Source organism: Aspergillus nomiae, assembly GCF_001204775.2.
Source record: "Aspergillus nomiae NRRL 13137 chromosome Unknown contig00027, whole genome shotgun sequence".
Lineage (NCBI taxonomy): Eukaryota > Fungi > Ascomycota > Eurotiomycetes > Eurotiales > Aspergillaceae > Aspergillus > Aspergillus nomiae.
In genome coordinates, this window is record NW_015378082.1 from 1 (window position 1) to 18006 (window position 18006).

General features: G+C 49.0%; 3 protein-coding genes across 3 annotated transcripts; 2 read left to right on the forward strand and 1 right to left on the reverse strand.

The window, feature by feature from the left end:
• Positions 1-1153: 1153 nt before the first annotated feature.
• On the reverse strand, positions 1154-2173 carry hhtA (histone H3). Its single transcript, XM_015547603.1, has 3 exons — positions 2049-2173; positions 1829-1936; positions 1154-1768 (listed from the first exon to the last, which is right to left on the reverse strand). Exons 1-3 carry the CDS (start codon positions 2071-2073, stop codon positions 1491-1493), a joined length of 411 nt encoding a protein of 136 aa, XP_015410579.1. The 5' UTR covers positions 2074-2173; the 3' UTR covers positions 1154-1490.
• Positions 2174-2759: 586 nt separating this feature from the next.
• Positions 2760-3666, forward strand: ANOM_002347 (histone H4). Its single transcript, XM_015547604.1, has 3 exons — positions 2760-2905; positions 2978-3253; positions 3312-3666. The coding sequence occupies exons 1-3, from the start codon at positions 2896-2898 to the stop codon at positions 3335-3337; spliced, it is 312 nt and encodes a 103-aa protein (XP_015410580.1). The 5' UTR covers positions 2760-2895; the 3' UTR covers positions 3338-3666.
• An 11454-nt stretch (positions 3667-15120) lies between these two features.
• ANOM_002348 (stress-regulated transcription factor RPN4) lies at positions 15121-17757 on the forward strand (the record flags this gene model as incomplete). Its single annotated transcript, XM_015547605.1, has 3 exons — positions 15121-15174; positions 15512-17276; positions 17327-17757. Coding segments are annotated over 3 exons (2250 nt in total), but the record flags the coding sequence as incomplete, so codon positions are not given.
• Between the last annotated feature and the right edge of the window lie 249 nt (positions 17758-18006).

Sequence of the window (18006 nt, forward strand, 5' to 3'; positions counted from 1 at the left end):
CTTTTTTTCATACTGCTCATAGATCAGGCAACACCGGTGAAGTTAAGCCCTGCATCCTAACCACCAAACCCCCTAAGCACATCTAACATACAACGTACAGCCCATCCACTCTGCACTCTAACAAGACAACTTAGAACCCAAACCCAGAAAATCAAAAGAGCAACCTACTACGCCATGGAATCCAACAACAACCCAGTCAGCAAGCACCAACCAGTCTCCTTCACCAGCCAACCAACAAACAAGATAAGGAAAAACCCAGAAAGAGCCTCGGCAAATTCCCAACTCACGACAGAGCCCGTATCTAATCAAAGAAAAACGCACGCCATCTTACAAATACAGATCCCAATTCCCAGCTACCCAATCTAACTATGATGCCACTAGTTACCCCTCCGCCGATAGAGTGTTTCATATCTCGTTTCGCCGTCCGACCGAGGCACGGGACTTGGCCGTAAAGACTTCGAACCACCACGTAAGGGGGTTTCGGGCTCGGAATAGGTACCGGTCGCTGCGTAGGATGCCGACAGAATAGTTGATGATAAGAATAATCATTGATCTTGTAATTCGTAGGCAGAGGATATTGCAAATGATGTGATGCCGTGTTCTTTTGTAGCTATTGGTTGTCTGGTTTTGATAGACTTATTACGCAAGCGTGATGCCTCCATCGCGATCGGTCTGTCGCTTGTACCGTCCCCTCCCCTCCCCTCCCCTTAATGGAGAATAGAGGGGTTTTAAAGGTGCGGGTATACAATATGTAATAAGCCGTATTCTGTATACGTGATTCTGGAGATATACCAGAAAGCTGAGGCCTATCTATGAGCCCCCCTTTGTTCTATTCCGAGGGCGGGACGGCATGGAAGTACCAAGTCATAGGGCTGCATCCAGAGTCACTACTTCACTCTTCAACAGCTGCACGGTCGCAAACAACCATCTCAAAGAAAAGGCTAGCCTGGAGTCGTGGAAATAAACCTAAAATATTCCAAAATATCCAGTAGACATGGTAGAAGTAGAACTTTTACTGGCGGTATACTGGACGCTTTGTGAGCACCAATCCAGCGATACCACCGGTACACGCTCAACAGGTCACGGTCGCGTCACAGAAAGCCCGATCGCGACCATAACAAGAATTCTTACAATTAGGAACAGCGCGAGGTAAGTCACGACAGGAATGAATTGGATTATTCGTCATAGAATCTGCATTTCGAATCTATGCCATCCGGTGGCAATTCACGGAGAATACCACTTGGTCAAGTAAAATTTCTTAATGTACATACTCGGATGCATCCCATGAGATCCAATCCATTCAGCCGCGTCGTCGACAGCCTACTATTTATTGTGCAGCAAAACGAAAACTAATCCCAGTGCCGAAACCCATTGATATTCGCAAATGAAAAAACAGAACCCATCATGTATCGCCAGTCGTGAAAAAGAAATAAAACCCCTAATCGCCTACCCAGAGACAACCAGAAAAACCGGACTCATTAGAGAATAATCTAAGAGCGCTCACCACGGAGACGGCGGGCGAGCTGGATGTCCTTGGACTGGATGGTGACACGCTTGGCGTGGATAGCGCAGAGGTTGGTGTCCTCGAAGAGAGAGACGAGGTAGGCCTCAACGGACTCCTGAAGAGCACCGATGGCAGAGGACTGGAAGCGAAGGTCGGACTTGAAGTCCTGGGCAATTTCACGGACCAGACGCTGGAAGGGGAGCTTGCGGATCAGAAGCTCAGTGGACTTCTGGTAGCGACGGATCTCACGGAGAGCGACGGTACCTTTTCATGACTGTTAGTGAAATGCGATATAGTGTGATTTGCCACTCAAGGTGAACTTACCAGGCTTGTAACGGTGAGGCTTCTTGACACCTCCGGTGGAGGGAGCAGCCTTACGGGCGGCCTTGGAGGCGAGCTGCTTACGAGGGGCCTTGCCACCAGTGGACTTACCTGGATGGATGTTAGTGATGATGATTCAAGACGCGATATCACTCTAGGGGGACGCGACCCTGACGCGGGGCGACGACACCACGAGAGAAAGGACGGCAAGGTTAGGACTTACGGGCAGTCTGCTTAGTTCTGGCCATCTTTAGAGATAAGGTTTGATGGGATTAGTCGACTTTGAGATGAAAATAGATAAAAGTCGATGGTTGTCGATGATAAAGTGTTGGCGGATGAGGAGATGAAGGAAGGATGGAGGAGGCGGGTGGGGGAAGGTATTTGTAGTAAGCGAAGGGCGGGTGGTGATCTGATGGCGTTGGCAGCAATTTGGGTGGCCTTAGCGTCCTTTCCCTTTGATCGAAAAAGCGCTCGGAAAGCAGCACACCATAAGCCGTGATTTCGGGGGTCACTTTTCGCTGCAGAATCAAAGGGTTCCCTTGCGGGCGGTCAGGAATCCGGCGCCCAAGGCAGGAATGTATTGTGGCCCGTGCGTTAAGCGAATGACGGACCAATAGAATCGCAGGATCACAGATCCAGCATGTCGCTCTGCCACCTCTTGATCCCAACCACCGGCGGGGTATGTGAATTAATCCAGTAGATCCGAATGATAGTTGGCATGCTCAGAAATGTCTCTGATCTTTTTTGATCCTTGATCTCAGTGGTTGAGAGGCATTCCGTGAGGATCAAAGTTGATCATAGCGGAATCATCACTTCTCGGTCACGTTGCCGACAGATCAAACCCGGCGGGAGGATCCTTGCTGCTGATTGGTCGATCCCCTTGCTAGCGCGTGATTCCAATGCCCTCCCCGCGCTCTTCCTTCTCCTATACAAATATCACCCGTCCCATGGCAGCTGTCCCAATCTTTCCTTTCCCATCTCTCTCTCATCTGTCATCCAATTAACAGCCTACCTCTCCACATTTCCTCACTCAACCTTAAAACCAAGTTAACTCTTAATCAATCATCAATATGTCTGGCCGTAAGTCTTTCCCCTGCAGTGAACATCCAAAGCGCGATCGGGATCAATGATTAACGCGTTTCTCTACAATAGGTGGAAAGGGTGGAAAGGGTCTCGGAAAGGGTGGCGCCAAGCGTCACCGCAAGATCTTGCGTGACAACATCCAGGGTATCACCAAGCCCGCTATCCGTCGTCTCGCTCGTCGTGGTGGTGTCAAGCGTATCTCTGCCATGATCTACGAGGAGACCCGTGGTGTCCTCAAGACCTTCCTTGAGGGTGTCATCCGTGACGCTGTCACCTACACTGAGCACGCCAAGCGTAAGACTGTTACTTCTCTCGACGTTGTCTACGCCCTCAAGCGTCAAGGACGTAAGTTGCCTCTGCTGGTCATCTTTTCCTATCGACCCATGTCTAACATGTCCATCAGGTACCCTCTACGGTTTCGGTGGTTAAATGCTTTCTTTTCTCGCCTTTTGTTTTTAGCCATCCTGCGCGGTCGGCGCGTCGGTTGTCCTTCCGCAGCAGTGACGCGACGGGTTGCTTTTTCGGGTTGGTTTACGGTATGACTGGGACGTTGGGGTGTTATTGATCTTTTACCATGGGTCTCTGGGTTTGCTTTTAACGTATTTTACTTTACTATTGCGCGTCCACTACTGGGTCTGCTAGTGTTCGTGATTGAAATTTCTGTATCATAGCGGCCTTCATGCTATCGGCTGGTACCTCTAGAACCATCGCGTCATGAAAATGCGCGGTCTGGTATGAATACGAACGCTTGAAAAAAAGATGAAAACAATAACGTGATCGCTTGCGTGTCTGTGTAGCTGTCTGCAAACGTTTGTTGTGCGTTGTCCGTTGTCGCGTGTTTACCATACGCGTCAGTGGTGTGTGTGGGACTCAGGCTATGTGGCGACCTGTATCTCCGCGCTTACTGTTTCCACCAGTATGTATGATGATAGCTAATCCTAAGTCACTTTCATTGCTTTGAGTATGGTGTTCTCTTGTAATTATATGTAGCTTGCTCTGTAGCTTACATCTGGACCCTTGACCATTCTGGAAGATTATGGGGTTTATGCGGTTGTACTTGGGTCTTCATCACTCCCAGTGCGACTTCGATACGGCCTCCTTGGAGTGTGCAACGCGTAAAGTGATGTCGTGCTTATGAGTTCTACTCTTATTGGGTATTGGATGTAACTTGGCTGTGTAGGTACGTGAGTAATTGTTTGGGTATATCTGTTGTTGATGTGAGGTATGGTGTACGCACAAGTGGTGGTATGTACCAGTGGTAGTATATATATCTACAGGTATGGCATTGATCTACTTACAATCGAAGTACACACCAATGAATCACCACCAGAGATTAGAGAGTCACAAAAGTATATGAAGCATGATAGTCAGTAGTAAATTATCACATAAAGCCATTAGTTGATATAAAACCCACGCCACGCATATAAGATCACTGAAGTCATGCTTTGAAAGTCACGTTCGTCAGGAGCTCGACATGAGCTTGGGTCGAGTTGAACCCCGGGTAGGGTTGAACCCCCGGCCAGGCCGGTGGCCTGAACCCCCAGGCGAGGTTCGGCCTGCTTCTGTGGATTCAGCTTGGACACCAAACCATTTTAGGCACAATGGATCACGCTCCACGGTACATAAATACAGCCAGAGTACCCCCAAGCTACATCTTAATCCAACAAGGGCCACACTCTGTGTCCGCCTCAGCCCCAACCAGCCAGAACCCTGTCATCATCCTGCTGGCTGGGACAAACTCGTTAAGGTATGCACTGAGCCGCTTCTATTCGATGTGTTCAAATGATGTTTCTGTATAAAACGTATTTGCTACTTCAGAGCCTTACGGCCATGAGACCAACAATCACCTATACCCTGATGAACAACCAACACTTCAATGCTATATTACTGCATCCGCACATGAAAAAAGTGTGTACATAGCTAATCCGAACTGTATTACTAGGTCTAGCTCGCCTCCTGCCACCCCCAGACTGACCACATCGGTCGCCCTGGCTACATTAACACTGTCACCATCTCTGCCCGATTAACCAAGAGACTTGGTACGGGCTGACTTGTGCTGTGTCATGATTAGGTGACATTTTTTTTTTCCTCTTACGCCCGAATCGCGTCCGGAGTACATGCGGCCAGCCTCGACCCACTCAATGCACGTTGGACGAGCAGTTATATCAAGGCCCAAGAGAGATACCACGACACAGATATCCAGCTGAGAACGTGTGGCTTGCTCATCTGATGCCAGGCACTGACCCTCGCCGTTGGAATCATCATCGTACCGCGATCACTCACTCACGCAACGCGAAAATACACAGCCGCGACTCCACCAAGGTACACGTGACGATGCAAAAGCGCGTTGGGTTACTCTAATCCTCACACGTGTCTATGCACCGAAATGCCGTTGTACTGGTAGGCTACACACACTGAGATGCTGTCGCACCGCGCCGGTGGCATACGTAATACCTTGAACGTACTCCTCCCTTAGTATCTCATCGTCTTTAAGTTGAGGTTCCCTCGTACTCGCTAGCTTTTACTGAGGTTCCGGATACGCCTCCATTACAACCGAGGACTCACATACAAGCTCTGCAGAACATTGTTGAACCACGTGTGAGAGACTGCATACCACAGGTCTCGATAAGTCTAACGTGCGCTGCCTCGAAATTCCCCACCAGCTATGCTATCCGGCTGGCTCCCACAACTGTGCCATATCATGGCCATGTACAATGCTCCAAAGGTGCCAAGTTGTCCGCAAATAGCTGAACCTAGCCAAACCGTCACATCCATGGAATGGACATGACCGACCAAGACGTTCTCATGGATAGAGCATCGAGGCAGTTGCGCGAGGTCTTGTGCTGAGTGGTAACGTAGACAGATTGTAAGCAGGCTTGACTATCACTAACCACAGTGACAAACACGGAATGTCATGCCTTGAATTTAGTAAATTTGCCATGTGCTAATGCATAACATAACCTCGAATGACTTATGAGATGCTTCGCACAGAATAGGCAACTGGGCTGGAAGATATAACCTACCTATGGACTCCGCATCCGGCTGTTCCATTCAACCTAGGCATTGGCAGCCTTCTGTCCATCACAAGTAACTAACACGACAAGCATTGTGCCACTGACCTTGTAACAATACGCGTCTGGCTCTTCCACCTTACATAGGGTCTATAAATCTAACTGGGATGATCGCCAGAGTTCATTCTACTATGACTGGACCCGTGCTTATAGAAATAGGCCAGCCAGTAAAGGTGGCCTAGAGAGTAAGCAAATCATGCAGCACACGAAGAGAAACACCAGCACAGAGAAATGGAAGTAACGGGAACAAGAGAATCAATGATGTAACTTCTGATTGCTGAACAGGCTGATTCACACAAATGGATCTGGTACTCTTAAAAGCCGACGCAGTGCTATACTTCTGACTCCGACGACTCCGTAAATGTTGATATGTGTGACGCACAGATCCACATGTAATGGAATATCCCCGTGCCCCAGCACCCCCAAAAGATGGAGGCGTAGTCGTTGATCAGACTAACTGACGCTAATAGCTGATCCAGGACCATTCACTAGGTTCTTGTGAAAGGATGTCAAGATTTTCATAACATACCCAGGCCAGCCTGTCCAAAATCGACATCATAGGGAAAGCTGTTGGCTTGGCACACCCGTCGAAGAGTGGTATTGGGCACACTGCAAAGGTTTGATTCAGTTCCCCATATGCAACTTGTCTTCTTCTAGAGCGCAGTGCGACCAATGTGGACGCTGCCATAGCTCCGAGAGACATACAAGGACCAGAACAACCCGGTTGTGGAAGAAAATGAGTCGCCTTGTCAATCTATCGCAGATAGCGGGCACCGATGCCTGGAACGAGAGTGTACTCTGCAACGACGTTCCATTACCATGCTCACATAGTTCGTCACAATCTCTGGTATTGCTATAGCATATTTTCTGGAAATGGGCGGCTCGGAGATTCATATCCTCAACCCATATATGCATGGGCACGTTGGACCTTGCGCGCATTGGTGGTGAAACCGAGACATGCCCAGGACTGGCAGCATCGAATAATGGATCTTGGAGTAGCTGCGATGCTTATGCATATGAGCCAGTTGGATTGCTTGATGGGACAGAATAGTGGGCCTGCCACAGTGTCGTGAGATCTTGTGCTGAGGTCGCTTCATCCGGACCCGAAGTCACCGCGTGAAGTATGACCGCCGAGCAGAAACCAGAGAAACAGGAAGCTACTCTCCAGTGCATTTGATACCGGATCGGGGACATTGATAGAGAGGGACATTGGGAGGGAGAGTGAGATCCAGGCTAACTTCCCAGAGTACTGCTGTATCCCCGTTCAAGCGGCTAACATGTTCAATATTCCAAGACCCCCGGCACATGGAAGAGCTAACACAACTGCAGGGTCACTGCATGGGCTGCTCGTGATCCCCGAGGTCGGCCGGCATAGGAAGGCACCATGATAGATCAACCTCGAAGCGACAACCTGAGGCGCAGCAGTGGATGCCAAGGGGGACGTTTGGAGGATTGCTTCCGCCTGTGCTGCGGTGAAGCGGTCCTAGTGGGGCTAAATCTTTCATCAATATTAAAGGACCATATACCTAGTTGGCCCTGTGATTAGGGAGCTTGCCGCGGTAGGTTAGCTTTGACTGCACAGTGTCGTTTACTACAGCCATAGCCTAGTTTTGCGCAGCAACCGCATACAGGATCTCCCCGGTCATGGTGAACCTTTTCTAGGCCGTTGGTCTACTGAACTCACTGGCGTACTTTCTGGTCTGGCGTGGAGGCCGTTTTTACTCCCTTTACAGATATCGCAAGTTAGTCACCCGGGGGAGTGGCTCGGCGAGGAACCTTCTTTCATCGTGGCAGAATCGAAACCAGCTTTCCGACGCTCTTCGATATCGATAATCATGGATAGAGTGCTGGAGTCGGACCCTCCAGATGACTGGCGTGGCTGATGTGCAACTACTGAGCAGCACAGGAAACCTAAGCGAAGAAGCGACAGATAGACGACGAGTGTGTTGCTAATTTCTGGATCTGATACTGGATGACGTCTCCATGATACATTTCTGATGGCACGGTGATCATCACAATGGCACCATGGGTGGCTACAAGTACACGTGGATAAATTCTACATCGACGCCCATATGCCCCGAAACAGGTTATGATGTACTAATTTACGTGCTCAGGTCGTCAGAGAGGAGATTTCCCATCACCATAATGATATTGCACATGCTAGCACTTTGAGCAGATTGTTATGAGCCAAACCAATATTTGACAGGCGCGAGTTTCATGGACTTCAGGCTCATTACTTGTTCCTGACATATGAGGAATTCACAACTTGATCGTCACATCCCAATTCTTCAGTGCAAGCAAATGTCACAGATGAAGCTGCCGTGACCGACTGACAGTATCCTATAACGGACACCTATTTTCGTTGGTTTATATAGAATAATTCGCTGCACTACGCGGCAGAGACTGTTTAGCCTGTTCATTCATAGACAGTATGAGGTCTCTATATTAGTATTGTATATGAGCTATCCAAAGCTTTTGTATATCTACATTCGTATATCAATCTCCTATGATCTGACAGCTGGTGCTTTGAGATAGATTGAGGGACATTCGTCACATTCCTATCTTACCCCAAAATAAGTTCCCTCCAGTAATCTTATCCCACTCGAGTTGTGAGAACGATATCCCACATTTCTCAGATTCACTAGGCGAGAAACCCCCGCTGTATCAGATACAGCAGATGGTATGTCCGTCCATCCGGTACCAAGTAGCACCTCGATCCTCACATTGACGTCAAAAGTGGCTTTCTCTTCCAGCAGCTATACCAGCAAGGCCTCCACCCAGCTAGGTGTCAACCTGCCCGCGTAAGTGCGGGTACCTATTCAGCCGAGTACCGTCAGGGAGTGACGATAGCTCTGAACGTATGAAATGCTCATCATGCTCTAGACCGTGGTTCAACAAAGACGTCTCGTATTGTTCATCTCAAAACCGGGATTGGTTGACACAGGTAGGTCACGCGACACATATATCTGCCCACTAGCCATGGCTCTTCTCATGAGTCAGGAAGCTCCAGTAGCTTCCGAAGGCCAGTTGAGCCGCGGCAGTGCATTGCTGATAGGCTCGTCTGTATGGAAGTTAGTCGCCACGCTGAGGCTTCTCTCAACGAGCCATCGCATTGTCGGGTAGGTCTTCTACCGTGCTAGCATGGTCCTATGACTGCACAAATTAATAGATGTGTATTGGGTGCAACGCCACCTCAGGTGATTGGATTTCTCCTCCTCAACTTCTCCCGCGTTGCCTTTGCTGCCTATCTCTCTCTCTCTCTCTTTTCTCCACCTTGTTTCTTCGTTCTTTCGTCCTTGCCTCTTTGGTACAACACTCATGACGAAAGAGACCAGGAGCACTCATATGTGGCATTTAGGCAGCCGCACTGGCTCAAGGCCCGGACAGTCCGGTGAGGCTGTGAGCAGAGCAGAGTCTGGTTCATACTATACTCGAACAATCAGAGATGAACCGAGGTCCAGTGCACCGGTGACTCAACGGGGTACTGTAAATAATACCGTGATGGAGTGTGAATCAGATCACCTAGTGCATACAGGAATTACGCAAGCGTACTAGGATAGCCATGGGAAAGCCGGACCCGAACCGTCCAAGGACAGGACAATGTTGTGATAGTAGCTAGTAGCATAACATCGTGGTGGTTGATTTTCACGACGGTCTGTAACTAATAATAGAAGCGGGCCGGTTAAAACCATGCTTCACATGACACGAATGCGTGATCAACTTGAGTTGACTTCCAAGCAACACCAGAAACCCAAGGACAAATGGATACTGTCTAGAACATCGAGGTCGCTTAGTTTTCTGGACGATGCGAAGTCAGGAAAAATTTAATTCGACGGCAACTGAGTCGCTAGATGGATGGGTTGATAAGAGAGGGTTGGGGGGGTTGTTTAGTGCGGGTTGTCGGTCGCAGTCCAGACCGCGGGAGGGGCTGTGCTCGCTGGTCCAGAACATCTCTGATTTTCCGTCTCGATTGGGAAGGTCAGGAAGATGCAAGGCATGCATGATGTTTTGTCCACGTTGGGAAGAATGTTCTATTCTGCAAGGGATGCGAAATATTTGATAATAGGAAATGTTCTGGAAGTGTCGATCCTGGAGGCCATGCATGTGACCTGTTGGGGTGATCAATCACAGAACTCAATTGAGAGACATTGACTTGCGTTGATTCTCATCGTGTCTGTTCGTATTGACTCGCTACTACTGCTTTGGAGGGGGAAAAAAACAATTTTTTTTTTTTACTGTGATGTTGGCGCTACAGAGTTACAAGTGTATGGTGGAAGAATTACTACAGTGACATGAAAAATTCTTCTTAGTGTGAAAAAATGTGTAGCCACATGCGACTTAAGACAAACGAATGATCTGGGCAAGCCAACATCTAAGACATGAATGCATATAAAAAATTTTCTCCATCCCACGAATCAGCAGGAAAGTATATTCAGCTTCACCCACATGGTTGACAGAGTCGTGTTTGCATAACGGCCGGAAATGTTTTTCCTTGGGCAGAGATTTTCTTCGGAGATACCCCGTAATGGAGGGGGGGTGGTCGCTAATCAATCTGTCAATGTAACCGTGCCAAAGTTTTCGCTACTAGGCTCGAATCGGGCCCTACGAGAACTCGGCATGACTAGTAGGGCCTAAAGAGTCCCGTATAAAGTAGGCTCTCGGCTGTGCAGACCCGTGGGTGCCGTGTTACCGAGAGATCTGATCGACCGGGCCGAATGGAGTGACCCAGTGACTTCTCCCGTTTCCATACTTTTCTTTGCTTCCCACGCAATTTGGATCTCTAAGCAGACGGTGCTCTGGAAATGCTGATTAATTGATTTGGCGAGTCGGGAAAATCTCGCTTTGTAGGATGCCGTATAAAAACTGCAAAAATATATTACCTTAGTAGGCGTTAGCTCCGACCGGTGAGTTGGTTAGGAGATAGTAGGGGAAAAAAAATTCCCTAGGTTACACTACGCAAGTCAACCGTTGCATTGACAGAATTTTCACAGCCGAGCAAGGGTTTCAGCTGTCGTAAACGTGGCTGATCTAACGGCCGATAGGCTGTCCTCGTAAGTACGACAAAAGTAGAAGACTCAACGAAGGCACGCGGCAGCCAGCGACCAACTTGCCTGTCAACCGCCCACCCCGGGGCACCCCCCATCATCATGATCTAAGTGGACATATGCACTGAGCGCCAATTGGTATGAAAAGCCGATGAAGGGTGAAAAATTTTTTCACTAAGTTCCACACAAATTCCCAAAGAGGATAGATCAGGATACTCTGTATAATTGATAGGTAGGGATCAGACCTCGGGTTCTCAACGAGCCATTTTGCGCACAGACAGCAGATGGACAATCCGTGCCCAAATTTAGAAGGCTTCCAGAAAGCCCATGGAAAACTCTAATCGCGCCGTCGATTGCCAAGCCCCCTTTCCGGGTACATGGGATTCTGAATCTGCAGCCACGTATCAACTGCATGTGGCTTGCATGTTGGTATGACATCCCTGTGTAATAGCGTATTGGTTATTCCGCTCGACACCAAACGCCGATTACCACGTAATTTACCCACAGACCCACTTAGTGCATATCGGGGAAGCTCCTGATTTGCGCTTTCGTTTCGATGAAAACTCGGAATTACCACCCCCACATACCAGACCATTTCATTCACCCTTGCTGATATCCCAACGGACGCCCCACTTGTAGGGTGAGTTCGCTTCAACGGGAAGTGGCTGTGCTTTGAGTTCCTCCAGCCATTTGGAATCAGGCGACCAATCCCCCTGCAGGATTTCTGCCACATGAGACGCTAGAAGAAAAAATTTTCTTCCATGCATATTCCACGCATCCGATCCGGGTTCTGGCACGTAGGACATAGCTGTTCCCCGACTCCCCCCCGTGAGGTTAGCAGTCCCCATGAGGGTGGTTAAGGTGCTGACTAGTTCGGTTAATACCCCTGCTAAATTATTGCAATCTGCAGATCACCACCAATAGAATAGCCTTCTTTTAGTTTTATTTTATTTTTCTGTCTCACGGCAATGGATATTCTCAATATACCATGTTTGGGACTTCGCTTAGCCGGTTTCTCCTTTCCTTTTCCCCTTGTTTTCTTTTTTCTTTTTGAAAATTGTCCACTGGGATTTGAGATCGTCTAGATCGAAAGTCATGATGTGATAGATATCCAAGTAGGAGGAAAGGCCCCATATGACATTCCCCATTCCGAGAACCCAAACAGCAGTGGGGCCTTCCGTACTGCTATCATTACATCTGCCGCATAGGGCAACCGTAGCTTGTCAAGTCATTCGCACGGGACATGTCAAACATTGGGAATTGGTCTGAACGCCATGGGGCTATCCAGACAGACCCGCCGGCCGGTACCCGTAATTTGACGACCTTCGAACCCCAGATCACCAATGCCAGGCAAGAATCGACCTCACCACGTATGCAACCCTCCCCTAGGAGATATCGAAAGGCCCAATGCCCTTGCCCCGAGTGGTAGCGACATCGGTACTCAGCTCCGGTAGGCAGCAACCATGGCCAAAAACTGAGATAACCTTCCGGCAAGTTAAGTCAATTACGTTGAGATAAAGACTTTGTGTGCTTGTAGATCTTTTGCCACGCGTTTCAGCTGTCGTCTTGCGATGGGTATTTTGTGGGCCTCCCAACGGGTCTGGGGATTGGATCGCTGGGTAGGAGATTTTGGCTTCTTTGAGTATGGCGCGCAGCTCTTGTTTCAACCTCAGTGCGAGATATACGAATCATCTACTTGAATCGATTACGTCTCCGGCGATGTGGTACTTTTGTGTTCCCCGCTACCTGTGCGGTTGTTCAGCACCGACTGAATGCCGGTAGCCCGACTTGTATCCTTGGTTGTATCGACGGGAGCTTATTCCTAACCGAGTCTAGTTATCTCTGTAGTGATTCATGACTTCTACGCTCGGGCATGGTCCGTAGGGAATCGGGGTTCTCCTGCTCCCCGATGATCGATGCCTGGAGCATGCATGCCGGAGTTGATGTATCAAGTTTTTCCACGTGAAATTGTCTTCAACTTGCAGGTCAAGAATTTTAATAAAGTTCTTTTCTTTTCTTTCCTTTTTTCCTGATACACTCGGTTTTCCTCTTCGGAACTAGCGTCAACAGCCTCTGATAGCCTACAATAGCCGTGACTCAGATCAGGTAACCGTTCAGCCATGTGCCATGGGCTTGACCTGTCATGCCATGAAGATGCGTCAGCTGACTGGGAAATGAAAGCAAGCAGTCAATGTTGCATGCCCAAGTTGTTGGTTATTATCTAGCAGGCTTTTGTTTTTTGTTTTTTTTTATTTTTATTTTATTTTTATTTTTTTTTAAATTTTATTTATTTATTTATTTATTTATTTTTTTCCCTCTGACCGACCGAGAAGGTCGAGAACTGGCTGTTGGGGCCGACAAATCACGCTACTGGGGTAGATAGTTTTGATCTGACTTGGACCCGGGAACCGGGGTCCTGGCAGACGAAAGCTCCGAAGCATCGCCGACGTGAACATGACTTATGCAGGGCCCGAGGGAAGATTTGTCAAAACATTATCTGATAATGTTGGCAGAAAGTGGTAGTGCATGCCAGAAGCGCCGACTCGGGAGGTAACGTAGGGGCTGCGCCGGACAACTCCGACACTTTCATCATAGCCCGGAGAGATTCGCTAAGCCCGAACGGGTAGATTACCACTTAATCAGAAATGACAAATTGACAGAGACGGTTAGCGCATATGCACTAGCCACACAGCAAGAAGTGGCAGTGCAGGTGGCTTGTGGAGTGCAGATGCTTGAACCCAGGAGCAAAAGTAGAGAACTGCAGAGGAGGAGGGGGGAAGATCTTGACAAAGGGGTCCGCCAGTGGATAACTCCACTGGGGGAAAAATCGACAATCACCCAATACTATTACATGATTCCCAGCGTTGTATGCAGGCGGTTGAACATGTCACCTGTAAGGGACCCTAGTATGTCGTGGCCCCATCAGCACCTTGAGACACGAGATCTCTCTCCCATGACAGTGGCTCAGCTCCCGCGTGTTCCACTCGCTGATTGGCTGCCCTAAGCCCCTAGTGTGAATGAAAAATCCATTTTGGCGCGCGTTGGTAGGTATCGCTGTACTATATCGGGATCAGCCATACACTCTAACGCTGAAGACCGTGTGGATGAAGACCCGCCAATCATTGGAGCTATTATTGAATATTTTGATGCTAGGTATTGTGAATGATTCATTATGACACCCGGAGTTAAGCAGCGGTCTACATGATGTTATTTTAGTATTTGTCATAATTATAGAATCTACTAGAGATGGGTAGTCTTTGATTTTTAATTATAGGAAAATAAAATCAATCGGCAGTTTCTAACCGAAACGGATTTAATTGCATATACTCCATGTTCGGAGGTAAAGTGAGTTGTGGCTGATGCTGATGGAATGATGCATAATACTATGCAAGGGAGGAAAAAAAAAACAAAAGTGAAAACAAAAAAATAAATAAAAAATATACTGCATTATTGAGACAGGGATTGTGGCTTGTACCCCGAACAATGGATCTCGTAGGACGATTTCCAGTTACGCTTCGTAGGGTTGATAGTGAATTTAGTCGGAGCCGGGGGAAATGACCGAATAAGCAAGCGACTTCTGCTTTTGCTTTTTTTGTTGAGCCAGTGAATTATTTTTCACAGCCGAGGAACTTTTCGACCCCAGATGGGTAGTGCAGATCTAAGGCTCTTAGGCCCTTTTTTTGATTTTTTTTTCTGACGCTAAAATAAAATAGGTGGGTAAATATTACTGGATCGCGGAAAGTCCGGCGTAAGTACGGAGTACGGAGTTCTAAAAATCGAGGCGGTATCTTACGATACTAGTTCACTGACCGGTTGAGTCATGATCGGCCGGGGGGGGATGCAGTGTGGGTGGGTAAGTTGTGGTAAATACTCGTTCGGTCATAGCCGGTACTAAATGGGTCCTTAGCGTCAGTTTCCTTCCCTTTGGGACTGCAGGTAAAACGTCATTAGTATCATCATAAAAGAGGCGCATCCCCCAAACCGATTGACCTCTTTCCCTTCTACTCCATACCATCAGATCAACTTATTATTCTTCCTGAAACTTGTCACAGCTTATTGATAGCTCTCGACCTTATCAAGCTCTAATCTTTCAGACTCCTCAATTGTATTTCCTCTCTTCCCCACGCACCACTTTGACATTCTCCTCATAGTAGGTTCACCCGTACCAAAATACCGTGACGTCCTTTCTCCATCTTTGACTTTCCCAACTTACGACAACTTTCCCACTCAACCTTGGGTCCACTTGAACCTTCGTCATCTGGGAACAGATTTAACTAACCAGCAATCTCTAAAGTTTACGTCTTCTCCTTCCCAAGGATTCCTAAGCGACTGAGTCCTCCATCGCTTGTCCCACCTCATTGGACTACGACCTGCCGGACGCTTCCAGACCCTTCGACCCACTCATTATCGCAGTTGTTCGGGGATAAAGATAATCGGATCTTGGGCCGTTAGCAACTTTTCTTTGGGAGGCTTGGTGCCATACCTAGTACTTAAACTCTGGAGCCTCCCCCAGTGGCGAATCCTCTGAACTTCCTCATCCACTCCGGCGTCATACCCTTGACGTCCATTCGTTGAAAGAGAACATGTCAATGTACCCTTCGATACGCAATAAGGGTTTTATCTGTGAACCACCAACCTCTACCCCCTTCATCAATTTCCAAGACCCCGTTTTCATTCAGGACGAGTTCCTTCCCGACTGGTCGCAGGAGGCAGCTTTACAGTTCTACAACCAACAACTGCCTCGGCTCCAATCACCTTTCCAGTACCACTCGGGTCCTGAATTTTACTCTCCGCCGTCTTCCGCACCGTCGTCACCGACTTCCTCTCCAGCCTCTTCCACCTCCCACCTGCCAGCGACAGCTGCGGTTGCCGCTGAATACCCCAACTCCTTAGAGGCGCCTTCGATGACACCCGTTTCCTCCTATAACTCATCATTCAACATTCAGCATACCGCGACAACACCGTCCTCACAGCCATACTTGTCACAATATCCTCAATACCTCTTTGAAAACTCCCCAATGTTGGCTCAACAGCCTGTCGCAAACACCCACGGCTGGGAAAACAATCTGCAGCTGCTGAGCTCGGCTCGCATGCAGCACAAGGCATCACCCAGTACCTCGTCGACTCGGTCTGCGCCTGCAGGAAGCTCGTACCAGAGATCTAACGCTTCTACATTGTCGAAACCTTTACCCACTCCCGTCCAGACACCTGTTCAGAACTCGTTTCTCACCGCGCCCTATCAGCAGAACTACGACACTTCGGTCCATGATGGTAGCCAAGCTGAAGCGGAAATGGTGAGGCGGGCTGTGATGGAACAACATCAGAAGCAGCAGCAGCAACAAAATCGCCACCAGCATCAGCCAAGTGATTATTCACTGGCACCTTCGGTATCTACTGTGAGCCACAACTCACCAGTTACTCCTCAGACAAATCTTGAGGAACTCGACGAGGCCTCGAAGGCGATGGTCAATGGTGAGAAACGATATCCCGATATAGACCGATGGATGGATGATTACTTACATCTCGATGCCTTTGCAGACTACAATAACCAGAACGGAAACAATCTTCCGATCGGCATTCCCAGAATCAACCGAACTATGTCGGACATCTACCAAGACGAGCTCTACAACCCAGCCCTTATGCCAACTCCCCAAGTCTCCAAACAGAACACTAACCAGCAGAGTCTTCTGAACCCATTCAGAAACGTTTTTGCTGATCGACTGCAAGCTGCCAACCAGGGCCACATGACTGCACGGTCTCATTCTCCTGTTGTAAGCATGCACCGGGATCGGTCCCCTTTCCGACAGAACTCGCCCCTGGCTGCTGAGTACAACAATGGGCTCCAGCAGCCCCAGATGGCGACCAGTGTGCCTATGACTCAGAATGTAGGCCAAAGTCAAGGAGAAGGGGAACCGAAGACTATGTCCCCCAAGGATGCCCTGCTGGACTTCAACGAGGGGGATGATGCCGGAATTCCTTTGTTCCCGGCAAGTCAGCCTGACTTCAACCTTGGTGAAGCCCTCGGCCTACGACGCGAAAGCTCATCATCATTCCCGCAGTCGCAGAACTTTACTTCCATGGAGTCATTCCCTACGCAGTACGCTCAGAGTGGACTTCCCCAGCAGTATACCTTTGCGCAACAGCAACAAGATCACCAGCAACAACAGAACAACCTCTTGCACCAGACTCCCGAATTCCCTGCATCCCTCCCCCACTTTGAGTCTACCAGCAGTGACGTGGGGGTCAACAACGGTGTGGCTTCTCCACCGGCACAGCCCACCATGCGATGCGCCCCGTGAAAGAAGAGATCACCCGCCCTGAGCGCACTTCTGCGGACAGTGGTACTTACACTTGTACCTACCACGGCTGCACGCTTCGATTTGAAACGCCTACAAAGCTGCAGAAGCATAAGCGCGAGGCCCACCGTCAGACTACGCCTGGTGGCCACTTGGTTGGGCGCGATACTTCCGCACGCAATTCTCAAGCTGGTCCCCACAAATGTGAACGGATCAACCCGTCTACGGGAAAACCATGCAACTCAGTTTTCTCCCGGCCTTACGATCTTACCCGGCACGAGGACACGATCCACAACGCACGCAAGCAGAAGGTCCGGTGTCATCTGTGTACGGAAGAAAAGACCTTTTCGCGTAATGATGCGCTGACCCGGCACATGCGAGTGGTGCACCCCGAGGTCGATTGGCCCGGCAAACAGCGCAGGAGAGGCAGGGAGTAAGCCTGGATGGGGTTGTTGGTGTCAGGCGGGCATGCCTCCCATTCGACTTCTACAGCCAACATGGCTACGACTACCCAATTGGAACACGACAAATGGGAAGATCCATTTCGAGGAGGTCCCTTTTCGGGAGCTCCTTTGGGTTCCACCGTTTCCATACCCCCATTGAGTCAAGATGACGCCGGAAAGCCTCTGACGTCATAGTTGTACCCGAAGGGGAAAGGACTCGCTACCGGGGCCGGATCGTCGGCA

Coding starts and splice junctions, on each gene's coding strand:
- hhtA (XM_015547603.1), bottom strand. CDS start 2,073: ATGGCCAGAACTAAGCAGACTGCCC. Junction 1,937..2,048: donor CAGAACTAAGCAGACTGCCC/GTAAGTCCTAAC, acceptor ACATCCATCCAG/GTAAGTCCACTGGTGGCAAG. Junction 1,769..1,828: donor GCCTCACCGTTACAAGCCTG/GTAAGTTCACCT, acceptor AGTCATGAAAAG/GTACCGTCGCTCTCCGTGAG.
- ANOM_002347 (XM_015547604.1), top strand. Junction 3,254..3,311: donor CGCCCTCAAGCGTCAAGGAC/GTAAGTTGCCTC, acceptor CATGTCCATCAG/GTACCCTCTACGGTTTCGGT.